The sequence below is a fragment of the Lepus europaeus genome, chromosome 1, assembly GCF_033115175.1.
Source record: "Lepus europaeus isolate LE1 chromosome 1, mLepTim1.pri, whole genome shotgun sequence".
Lineage (NCBI taxonomy): Eukaryota > Metazoa > Chordata > Mammalia > Lagomorpha > Leporidae > Lepus > Lepus europaeus.
The window spans coordinates 118,718,853-118,731,779 of record NC_084827.1 but is presented as its reverse complement, the minus strand read 5'-3'; the positions used below and the strand labels follow the sequence as shown (position 1 = coordinate 118,731,779).

The 12,927-nt window shown below is 39.4% G+C and overlaps 1 protein-coding gene across 4 annotated transcripts in view; it reads left to right on the top strand.

The window, feature by feature from the left end:
- The window catches only part of LNPK (lunapark, ER junction formation factor), a 100,086-nt gene that overhangs the window by 77,019 nt on the left and 10,140 nt on the right, over positions 1 to 12,927 (top strand). For all 4 annotated transcript variants that reach the window (XM_062188179.1, XM_062188205.1, XM_062188186.1 and 1 more), the window contains one exon: positions 9,165 to 9,270. In XM_062188179.1, coding sequence (XP_062044163.1) covers positions 9,165 to 9,270 — 106 coding nt within the window. The remainder of the gene's footprint in view (positions 1 to 9,164; positions 9,271 to 12,927) is intronic.

Here is a 12,927-nt window from a genome sequence, read left to right as displayed (position 1 = left end):
CTGTGTCTCCCACATTGGTGGCAGGGACCCAAGAACTTGATCCATCACCTGCTGTCTTCCAGGGTACACATCAGTAGGAAGCTGGTATTGGGAGTAGAAGCTAGGACTTGAACCCAGCCATTCTGGCATGGATTGCAGGTGTCCCTGGCAGTATCCTAATGATTGTACCAAATACCTGCCCCAGTATTTCTTGGCAAGTTTGTATTGGAATATAAAAAATGCTTTTGAGTTTGGATGTTCATTTTGTATCCTGCAAGTTTACTGAGTTGATTTATTATTTCTAATAGTTGATTGGTAGAGTCTTCTGGTTTCTGTCTATATAGAATCATGTCTGCTACATACTGGGATAATTTGACTTCCTCCTTTTCTATTTGTATGCCTTTAACTTCTTTCTTTTGCTTAATTGATCTGGCTAAAATTTCCAGGATTATAATGAATACAAATGGTGAGAGTAGTTGTCTTTGGTTCCAGATCTTAGAAGAAATGCTTTCAGCTTTTCCCAATTCAATATGATGTTGGCTATGGGTTTGTCACACATAGCCTTTAATATCTATATGTTCTAACTATAGCCTCCTCCTCCTCCTCCTCCTCCTCCTCCTTCTTCTTCTTCTTCTTCTTCTTCTTCTTCTTCTTCTTCTTCTTCTTCTTCTTTTTTTTTTTGACAGGCAGAGTGGACAGTGAGAGAGAGAGAGACAGAGAGAAAGGTCTTCCTTTGCCATTGGTTCACCCTCCAATGGCCGCCGCGACCGGTGTGCTGCAGCCGGTGCACCGTGCTGATCCGATGGCAGGAGCCAGGTGCTTCTCCTGGTCTCCCAAGCGGGTACAGAGCCCAAGGACTTGGGCCATCCTCCACTGCACTCCCTGGCCACAGCTGAGAGCTGGCCTGGAAGAGGGGCAACCGGGACAGAATCTGGTGCCCCGACTGGGAGTAGAAGCCGCGGTGCTGACCAATCTATAGCCTTCTATAAGGTGTTCAGGTTTTAGTCATGAATGGATACTGGACTTCATTGAATGCTTTTTATACATCTATGGAGATGGTCATATGATTTTTATCTTTTGTTCTGTTGATTTTGGTCTATTATGTTTTGTGATTTGTGGATGTTGAACTGTGTCTCTACAACCTGTAAGATAAATCCCTCTTGATAATGTTATATGATTGGTTTTGGATGTGTTACTATGTATTTGATTTGCTAGTAATTTGTGTAGAATTTTTGTAGCTATATTCATCAGGGATGTTGATCTAGTTTTGTTGTTGTTGTTGTTGTTGTGTCATTGTCTGGCTTGGGATTAAGGTAAAATTGGCCTTGTAGAATGAGTTTGGAAGGATCTCCCCTGTCTAAATTTTTTGAATAGCTTGAAAAGAATTGCTGTTAGTTCTAACTTAAAAGATTGATAGAATTCAGTAGTGAAGTTGTCTGGTCTGGGCTTGTTATGGTTGGGAGACTTGATTACTAATTATCTCAGTATTCATTGTTGGTCTGTTGAGATTTTCTATGTCTCATGTTTCAATATTGGTAGGTTATATGGCCAGAAATTTCTTACTGATTTTTCAGTTTGTTGACATGTGGTTGTTTATAATAGTCCCCAATAATTCTTTGTATTTTTATGTATTTATGTGTGTGAGAGAGAGGGCCAAAGGGAGAAAGATAAATAGAGATCCCAGCCACTAGTTTACTTCCTCAGTGCTCGCAAAGGCTGGGGCATCACCAGAACTGAAACAAGGGGATGGGAAATTAATCCAAGTCTCTAAGGGGGTGGCACAACCTAATTACTGGAGAGGCAGCTCCTGCCTACCAGGGACTGCGTTAAAAGGTAACTCAGATCAGGAACTGGAACCAGAGTTGAGAGTTGAACCCAAGCACTCTTAAGTGGGATTCAGATGCCTTAACTACTAGACTAAATATTTTTCCCTCAAGATAACTTTTTAATTTCTCTTCATTTTTCTTCAGTGAGCCATTATTCAGAAGCTTATTGTTCAGGCTTCATGTGTTTGTATAACACTTAGTGTTTTGTTACTGATTTATTTATTTTTCATTTTCATTTAAATTAATTTTTAGCAGATCAATATGATTTGCAGATACAAGTCTAAGAACATAATGGTGCCAGCACTGTGGTGTAGTAGGTTAAGCCAACTACAGTATGGGTGCTGGTTCAAGTCCCAGCTGTTCCACTTCTGATCCAGCTCCCTGCTAATGGCCTAGGAAGGCAGTAGAAGATGGCCTAAGTGTTTGGGCTCGTGCAGTTGTGTGGGAGACCCGGAAGAAGCTCCTGGCTTCAGATTGGCCCAACTCCAGCAATTGTTGCCATTTGGGGAGAGAACCAACAGATGGAAGACCTCTCTCTCTGCCTCTCCTTCTCTCTGTCTATAACTCTGCCTCTCAAATAAATAAATCTTTAAAAAATAAAACATATCCTTTCTCTCTGTCTCTCTCTCTCACTATCCACTCTGCCTGTCAAAAAAATAAAAAAAAATAATAAAAAAAAACATAATGATATTCCACTCCTCCCACCCTCCTTTTTTCTACTTTTCTTCCTATCTTTTTTTGAGTTTTTGAGGTAACATATCTTAAATTCATGCAGTAAAAAAGCTTAATAGTTCACGAGATAAGAAGCTTAACAATTAAAAAAGTAAAAAGACATTAGTTAGAATATAGACAATGGCCATAAACAATAATTGAATGTATAAATGGCCATTTCACCCATATACATTTTTTAGGTAATTAGTCATTCATAATTTCTTTCAATGAAATAAAACTAATGATGTAACATCTAAATACTCCCCATGTGGTTATAATTAACTTCATTTGACTTTAAGGCACTTCCTCTCATTAGTTTATGCACAAGAATATTTTATGTAGATTGCATTGCAAATAATTGTACATTTCTTTCTTTGTACTCTTTATTAGTTACCCCAGAGCAGGAAAAACATATTTGTCCTTTGAGGATGGCTTATTTTGCTAAGTATAATGATTTCCACTTGCATCCATTTTCTTGTTAAAGACAGGATTTTATTCTTTTTTACAACTGAGTATTATTCCATAGTGTATGTGTGCCACATTTTCTTAATCCAGTCATTGGTTGACGGGCATCTGGGTTGATTCCTTATCTTAGCCAATGTGAATTGAGCTGCAGTATAAATGGGGATACAGATAACTCTTTCATATGCTGATTTCATTTCATTTAGTTTAGGTAAATTCCCTGGAGTGGGATGGATGGCTCATATGGTAGTTCTATTTTCAGCTTTCTGAGCAATCTCCATACTATCTTCCATAATAGCTGTACTAGCTTGCATTCCCACCAACAGTAGATTATGGAATCTTTCTCCCCACAGCCTCACCAGTATTTATTTATTTATTTTTCATTTCTGTATGAGAGCTGTTCTAACTGGGGTAAGGTGATACCTCATTGTGGTTTTTACTTGCATTTCCCTGATGGCTAGTGATCCTGAACATTTTTTCATTTGTCTGTTGGCCATTTGAATTTCCTTTTTTGAAAATGCCTGCTCAAGTTCTTTGCCCTTTTTTTATTTTGAGTTTCTTGATCTCTTTATAGATTCTGGATATTAATCCTTTAACAGTTGCATAGTTTGTACATATTTTCTCCCATTCTATCGGCTTCCTCTTGAGTATGTTAAGTGTTTCTTTTGTGGTACAGAAGCTTCTTAGCTTGATGTAATCCTATTTGTCTCCTTTTGCTTTGATTATCTGTGCTTCTCGTGTCTTCTCCAAGAAGTCTTTGCCTATGCCAATGTTTTGCAGAGTTTCTCCAGTGTTCTCCTCTAGTAATTTGATGGTATCACTTCATAGATTTAGATCTTTGATCTCTTTTGAGTTGATTTTTGTAGGGGTCTTGTTTCATACTTTGTGCATGGAAATCCAATTTTCTGAGCACCATTTTTTTTTTAAAGATTTATTTATTTATTTGAAAGTCAGTTACGTAGAGAGAAGGAGGGACAAAGAAATATCTTCCATCCACTGGTTCACTCCCCAATTGGCTGCAACTACTGGAGCTGTACCAATCCGAAGCCAGGAGCCATGAGCTTCTTCTGAGCCTCCCACGCAGGTGCAGGGGTCTGAGAACTTGGACCATCTTCTACTGCTTTTCCAGGCCATAGCAGAGAACTGGATCAGAAGTGGAGCAGCCGGGACTCGAACTGGTGCCCATATGGGATGCTGGCACTGCAGGTGGCAGTTTACCCGCTATGCCACAGTGCTGGCCCCAATGAACACCATGTTAAAGAGACTGTCCTTTCTCCAGGGATTGATTTTACCTCGTTTGTCAAATATTAGTTGGTTATAGGTGCATGAATTAATTTCTGGGGATTCTATTCTGTCCCATTGGTCTACATGTCTATTTCTGTGCCAGTACCAGGCTGTTGATTATAACTGCCTTTTAGTATGCCTTGAAATCTGGCATTGTAATGCCTCTGGCTTTGTTTTGTTTAAGATTATTTTAGCTATTTGGGCTCTTTTGTGTTTCCATTTGAATTTTAGCATCGTTTTTTTCTAGATCTGAGAAGAATGTCGTTGGTATTTTGATTGGGAGCACATTGAATCTGTAAATTGCTTTTGGTAGTAGGGACTTTTTGACGATATTAATTCTTCCCATCCATAAACATTGAAGATTTTTCCATATTTTGTGTGTCCCTTCTTCTGTTTCTTTCTTTAATGTTTTGTAATTTTCATTGTAGAGTTCTTTCACCTCCTCAGTTAAATTTATTCCAAGGTATTTAAAATTTTTTGTAGCTATTGTGAATGGGACTGATCTTGCAAGTTCTGTCTCTGCCATGGCATTGTCTGTGTATACAAAAGCTATTGATTTTTGTATGCTAATTTTATTTACTGTAAGCTTTACTAAACTGTCATGTGAGTTCCAACAGTCTCGAAGTGTGGTGTCTTTTGGTTCCCCTGATATATAGTTTCATGTCATGGGCAAACAGGGATAATTTGACTCCCTCCTTTCTCATTTGTATCCTTCTGATTTCTTTTTCTTGCCTATGCTCTGGCCAAAACTTCTAGAGCTATATTAAATAGCAATGTCAAAAGTGTGCATCCTTGTATGATTCCAGATCTTAGTGGAAATGCTTCAGGCTTTCCCACATTCACTGTGATGCTGGCTGTGCGTTTGTCATATATTGCCTTGATTGTGTTGAGGAATGTTCCTTCTATATGCAGTTTGTTTAAGGTTTTTATCATAAAAGGATGTTGTATTTTATCAAGTGCTTTTTCTTCATCTATTGAAATAATCATATGGCTTTTATTGTTCAATTTGTTAATATGATATCACAGTTATTGATTTGTGTGTATTGAATCATCCCTGCATACCAGGGATAAATCTTTTGTTCTGGCTGAATGATCTTTCTGATGTGTTGTTGGATTCAATTAGCTAATTTTTTTGAGGATTTTTGAATCTATGTTCATCAAGGATATTGGTCTATGGTTCTTTCTTTCTTTCTTGTATCCTTTTCTGGTTTTTAAATTAAGGTGATGCTGGCTTCATAGAAGGAGTATGGCAGGGTTTCCTCCCTTTTAATTGTTTTGAATAGTTTGAAAAGAATTGTAATTAGCAAAGCTCTATTTGGATGAAAGTGAAATAAAGAACTTTCATAACAAGCAGAAATTGAAAGAATTTTTTATATTTAATTTATTTGGAAGGCAGAGTTATAGAGAGAGTGAGAGACAGAAAAGAGATCTTCCATCCTCAGGTTCACTCTCCATAATGACTGCCATAGCCGGGTCTGCGTCAGGCCAGAGCCAGGATCCAGTAACTCTATCATGTTTCACATAGGGATAGCAGGAGCCCAAGTATGGTGGAGCAACATCTACTACTTTCCCAGGTACATTAGCAAGCAGCCAGGACTGGAACTGGCGCTTAAATGGGATGCCCAGCATCCTGCATGGTGGCTTAACCCTCTGCCCTGAAACACCGGCCTTGTTGTTGGTTTTTATTTTTATTCCATTGTTATCAGAAAAGATACTTAATGATTTTGATTAAAAAAATTTAAGACTTACTTTGTGGTCTGTCTCAGAGAATGTTCCATGTGCAAATGAACGTACATTCCTCAGCTGTTGCACAGAATGTTCTAAAAATGTCTGAAGATCCATTTGATCTATAGTATAGTTTAATTCTGATGTTTCTTTGTTGATTTTTTTATCTAAATGATTTGATCTTGATTGCTCCTGAGATCTAGTAAGTTTGTTTTACAAAATTGGGTTCTGAGTATTGAGTACATGTACATTTACTACTTCCATATTTCTTGTTGAATAATTGATCCCTTGATCATTATGTATTGATAGTCTTTGTCTCTTAACAGGCTTTATCTTATAATCTGTTTTGTGTAGTATAAAGTATGGTTATTCTTGCTTGACTTTGGCTTCCATTACTGTGGAATATCTTTTTTTCATCTTTTCAGTCTGTGTCTTTTTAGGTGAAGTGAGTTGCATATAGATAGTATAGTGTTGGGGTCTTGTTTTTAAATCCATTCAGTCTGTATCTCTTAATTTGGGAATTTAGTTCATATATTCAGCGTTGTTATTGATAGGTAATGACTTAGACCTGTCATTTAAAAATAATTATTTTTATTTTTAATATTCATTATTCTTTCTTTAGTAAGTTTTATACTTTCAAGGTCTTTTCAGGATGGTAATTATCTTTCTTTGTTTTCATCTATAGGGCTTCCTAAGCATCTTTTGTAAAGCTAGTCTGGTGGTGATGAAGTCCGTCAATTTCAGATTGTCTTGAAATGTCTTTGTTTCCCCTTCATTTATAAAAGATAGCACTGCTGGGTAAAGTATTCTGGATTGGCATTTATTCTCTTTCAGAACTGAAAATGTATCTTTCCATTGTGTCTATGGGTTTATAGCTTTCATCAAATTTGGATAAGTTTTGTGTGTTTATTTTATTTTTTAAAATATTTATTTATTTGAAAGAGAGGTAGAGACATAGAAAGAGAGGTCTTCCATCTGATGGCTCACTCTCCAAATGGCTGCATTGGCCGGAGCTGAGCCAAGCAGAAGCCAGGAGCCAGAAGCTTCTTCCAGTTCTCCCTTCATTGGCGCAAGGGCCCAAGGACTTGGACCATCCTCTGCTGCTTTCCCAGACACTTCAGGGAGCTGGATCGGAAGTGAGGCAGCCGGGACTCCAACTAGCACAGATATGAGATGCCAGTGCTGCAGGCTGGGGCTTTAAACCTACTGTGCCACAGCACCAACCCTGTTTTAAAAACCTATTTTCATTTGAAAAACAGAGGGAGAAGGTGAGAAAAAGAGGGAGAGCGAGAAAATCTCCATCTACATGTTCATTCTCCAAATGCTCACAACAGCTGGGAGGTGAGAATCCAATCCAGGTCTCCCATGTTGATGACAGAGTCCCAACTGCTTTGTGCCATCATCTGTTGCCTCCCAGGGTATTCATTAGCAGGAACCTGGAACTGGGACCAGTTAGAACTTGAACCTGGGCACTTCTATTTGGAATTTGGGCATCTGAAGTGGTGACTTTACTGCTATGCCAAATGCCTGCCTTGGCATTTTTTCTTCAAATGTGTATTTCCTTTTCTTATCTCTCTTCATGGACTCTAATTACGCATTTATTAGGCTACTTAAGGTTGTTCTAGAGCTTGCTGAGGCCTTGTTCACTTAAAAGTTTTTAATCTTTTTTCTCTGGTTCATTTTTAGTTTCTTTTGCTATGTCTTCAAATTCACCAATTTTTTTCTTCAATTTCTAAAGTGCTGTTTACTAGTTTTCATCTATATACATTTTCATTATAGTTTTCATCTATACAAGTTCAGGTTGAGTGTTTTTAATTTTTTTCATGTCTACACTTAACCTACTGACTCCTTTGCATCTATAGATTATATAGTAAAAGCTCTTATTTATGTCTACTAATTCAGTCATCTTGTCATTTCTGGTATAATGTCGATTGATCATTCTTCACTTTAGGTGATATTTTCCTGCTTGTTCACGTGGTTACTAATTTTTGATCTGGTGCTAGATGTTATTTATTTTACCTTGTTGGTTGCCAAATATTTTTTACATCTCTATGCAAAACTATTCTAGATACTTTATATAATGACCCATGTGTCAGGTTTTCCTTTCTTGCTGGTGGATACAGGCAGTGTTACTGGTCTTGTGTGAGCATTGTTTCCTTTCATCCTTTTGGATGGTTCTTTATTCTCAGGTAGTTTTGTTACACAAGCTACTTGTCAGTACTCTGGATGCTCTGGGAGACCTGTGCAGACCTTTGGTGTTCCTTCTCTGTGTCTTCTGTCCTCTTTTGTATTCTTTTCTATGAATTGGGCCACTTTGACCTTCCCAGAGTTCCAGCTGTCTCTTCAACTCTGAAAGACAGCTATACTTCACCTGCATTTGTCTATCTTGTGTTGATGTCTGCAAACTGCAGGTAATAAGCTTGGGTAATTGTAATATGTTTCTTGTTTTTAGTCTCTAAGGGAACATAAACTTACATTGCCTGAAATCCAGTCTTTAAAACTGTTAATTCATATATTTTGAAAAATTTTTTTTAGTTATTTTAGATAGGAAAGCAAATCCAACCCATTACTGTGTTATCTTCCAAAGTAGAAATCCCTTAATTTATTATTATAAATACCTTTAAGAGTTGGGGTATTTTTAAGATTAACTTACATGGAACCTAACATAATTTCATATCCTAACAGATTATTTATAAACATTATACATTATTTGTAGTTCAGTAGTTTTAATGAAAATTTGAATGTTCTACAGAGATTTATAGAATGAATATTATTTTTTAAGAATTATTTTTATTTATTTGAAAGAGAGTTACGGAGAGAGGTAAAGCCAGAGAGAGAGGTCTTCCATTCTGTTGGTTCACTCCCCAGATGACCACAGCGGCCAGGAGCCAGGCTTCTTCCAGGTCTCCCACTCAGGTGCAAGGGCCCAATGACTTGGGGCCATCTTCTACTGCTTTCTCAGGACATAGCAGAGAGCTGGATTGGAAGAAGAGCAGCCAGGAGTCAAACCGGTGCCCATATGGGATGCCAGCACTGCAGACTGGGGCTTTAACCGGTTGCACCATAGCGCCGGTCCCAAAGAATGAATATTTTGCCAGTTAAAAATCTTTTAAAAGTTCTGACAAACATTGATCTTGTAATTGAGTTACATTTTCTATGTATTTATTTCTTTAATAGGTCTTCATCCTCCAGGTCCACCTTTAGCAAGACCCATTCTCCCCCGAGAACGAGGTGCTCTGGATAGAATTGTTGAATATTTAGTTGGTGATGGTCCACAGAACAGGTAATGTTTGCCAGAGTGATAGATAAATGGAAATGAAAAAAGGTTTTTGTCAGAATGTATGTATGCCTACACTGGATGTCTTTGGCTCCTATTTCCCAATTTTTAGAACAAAAATAGAGTATTTTATAGCCCTGTAAAAGACAATTTATTCAGTTTTTTATTTTAATTTTTTAAAAGATTTGTTTACTTGAAAGGTAAAGTTACAGAGAAGCAGAGGCAGAGAGGGAGAGAAAGAGAGAGGGAGAGAGAGAGAGAGAGAGAGAGAGAGAGGTATTCCATCCTCTGGTTCAATCCCCAAATGGCTACAACGGCCTGAGCTGGGCCGATCTGAAGCCAGGAGCCAGGAGCTTCTTCCAGATCTCCCACATGGGTGCAGGGCCCCAGGGACTTGGGCCATCTTCTACCATTTTTCCAGGCCATCAGTAGAGAGTTGGATTGGAAGTAGAGCAACAGGGACTCAAACCAGTGCCCATATGGGATGCTGGCACTGCAGGCAGTGGCTTTCTTTACCTGCTGCACCACAGTGCCAGTCCCTTTAATTGGTTTTTAGGAGGAGTTTGGACAAAGTAGCCTATATAAAAGCCATTTGGAAAAAATAAGCTTAACTCTGCTTTATGATTATTTTTAGAAAAATTTAACCTCTTAAATTGAAAAAGCATAAAAATAGTGAAAACCTGATAAATTCTATGAAATAGGGTTTTGTTTATTTATTTTTAAAGATTTATTTTATTTATTTGGTAGGCAGAATGACACAGAAAGAGGGAGAGAAAGAGAAAGTGATCTTCCATCTGCTAGTTCATTCCCTAAGTGGCTTCAATGGCCAGGGCTAGGCCAGGCCAGGTCTAAGCCAGGATCCAGGGACTCTTTTTGGTTTCCCCATATGGGTGGCAGGACCCAAGCATGTAGACCCTCTTCCTTTGCTTTCCCACGTACATTAATAAGTAGCTGGATTGGAAGTGGGACACCCAGAATTTGTACCAGGGCTCTGATATGGGGTGGCATTGTCACAGGAAGCAGCTTAACCCACTGTGCCACAATGCCAGCCCCTTGAAATGGGGTTTTATAGGTGATTCAGTGGTGGTTATAATCCCATGATAGTGATGAGAACAATGTACTCATTGTTTAGCACTCAGGGTTCTCAAACTGCCTTCCCAATTTTATCTTATTTGATCCTTACAGTAGCTCCAGGAAGATAAGTATTATATGAGTAGAGAAATTGTCATAGTGTATAATTTTTTTTTAAAGATTTATTTATGTATTTGAAAGTCAGAGTTACACACAGAGAGAAGGAAAGGCAGAGAGAGAGAGAGAGAGAGAGAGAGAGAGAGATTGGTCTTTCATCCGCTGGTTCACTCCCCAGTTGGCTGCAGTGGCCGGAGCTGTGCCATTCCAAAGCCAGGAGCCAAGAGTTTCTTCCGCGTTTCTCACACGGGTGCAGGGGCCCAAGGACCTGGGCCATCTTCTACTGCTTTCCCAGTTCATAGCAGAGAGCTGGATCAGAAGTGGAGCAGCCAGGACTTGAACTGGCACCAATATGGGATGCCAGCGCTGCAGGCAGTGGCTTTACCCACTACGCCACAGTGCCGGCCCCATATAGTATAGAATTTTAAAGAGATTAATAGGATAGTAAAGTAGGTATTTGACAACTTTTACTAGTTAATATGATCCTTTTCATTAAGGGACCCGATTTCTTTCCTTCCTTCCTTCCTTCCTTCCTTCCTTCCTTCCTTCCTTCTTTCCTTCTTCCCTTCTTCCCTTCTTCCCTCCCTCCCTCCCCTCCCCTCCCCTCCCCTCCCCTCCCTCCCCTCCCCTCCCCTCCCCTCCCCTCCCCTCCCTCCCCTCCCCTCCCCTCCCTTCCCCTTCCCCTTTCCTTCCTTCCTTCCTTCCTTCCTTCCTTCCTTCCTTCCTTCCTTCCTTCCTTCCTTCCTTCCTTCTTTCCTTTTTTTCTTATTTGACAGGTAGAGATATAGACAGGGAGAGACAGAGAGAAAGGTCTTCCTTCTGTTGGTTCACTCCCCAAATGGCCCCTATGGCCGGTGTTGCGCCGATCTGAACCAAGTTGCCAGGTGCTTCTTCCTGGTCTCCCACGTGGGTGCAGGGCCCAAGCACTTGGGCCATCCTCCACTGCCTTCTGGGGCCACAGCAGAGAGCTGGACTGGAAGAGGAGCGACTGGGACTAGAACCTGGCGCCCATATGGGATGCTGGCGCCACAGGTGGAGGATTAACCAAATGAGCCATGGCACCGGCCCAGGACCAGATTTCTATGTTAACATAATAAATTGTATATTACTCAAAACAGATAAAATCATGTTTGTTAGAGCCAAGTATTTGTTAAGTTACATACACAGAGAAGAGAGAAAGTATATAAGAAGAAAATGAAGAAAATGTTTAAGTGCAGCTGAGAAAGGTATAGGAATCATGATATATCGAAAGTAATCTTTGGACCAGACTAAGCACATTGAAATTTATTTCTTTTCTGCAGTACTTCTCAGAGGTCTTAATGTTCATTGTGAGTCTATTATGGCTCCATCTTTCCCAACATAAAGCAAATTTTTTCTGAGGTGCAGAGAGACTGATAAACAGATATGTAGACAGAGAGCTCTGCCATCTACTGGTTCACTTCCCAGAAACTAGGCAGAAGCTGGAAGCTGAGATCCCAGTCCAGGTCTAACAGGTGGTTGCAGAAACCTAACCACTTGAGCCATTGCTAGCTGCCTCCAGGATGCACATTAGTAGGCAGCTGGAATTGGGAGTGGACCTGGGACTTGAAACCATGTACTCCAATACAGATGTTCTCAACTAGTGTCTTAAGCCATTGGCCAAATGCCTGCCACTATTCTTTTTAGCCTTATCACAGATTTGGGAGCTGTTATCCCTAGTAATGCATGTTTGGAAACATCAAAATTTAAAGTCTTCAGTTGTCAAATATATTTCTGCTAACTTGCTGAGGATACACTCATTTTACTGTTGGCTTAGTGTATTTTTAATTTGATGTGTAAATTAAACATTTTAAATTAAAACATTTTAATTCGCAGACTCATAGGATGGCAGATGTCCTAAACAACACTCCGGCCTCAGAATCAGCCCTCAAGGCATTCAGATCTGGCTGAAGAGCCCATGAGAGTATAGCAGGCATGGAAAGCCAAGATATCATGGAAAAAAAAAAAAAAAGACCTAAATGAATGATCTCTGTGAGTGAGATCCCAGTGGAAAGAACGGGGCCATCAAAGAAGGAGGTACCCTTCTCCGAAGGGAGGAGAGAACTTCCACTTTGACTATGACCCTATCGGAATAAGATCGAAGTCAGCGAACTCTAAAGGCTTCCATAGCCCTGGCAACTCATGACTAGAGCCTAGGGAGATTACTGACGCCATGAACAGGAGTGTCAAATTGTTAAATCAGCAACAGGAGTCACTGTGTACTTACACCCCATGTGGGATCTGTCCCTAATGTGTCGTCTAAAGCGAAGTGATGCTATAACTAGTACTGAAACAGTATTTTTATACTTTGCGTTTCTGTGTGGGCACAAACTGATGAGGTCTTTACTAATTATATACTGAATTGATCTTCTGTATATAAAGAGAATTGGAAATGAAAAAAAAAAACAACCTGGTGTTAAAATGGAAATGGCATAGAAAATTAATTAATTTGAAAAA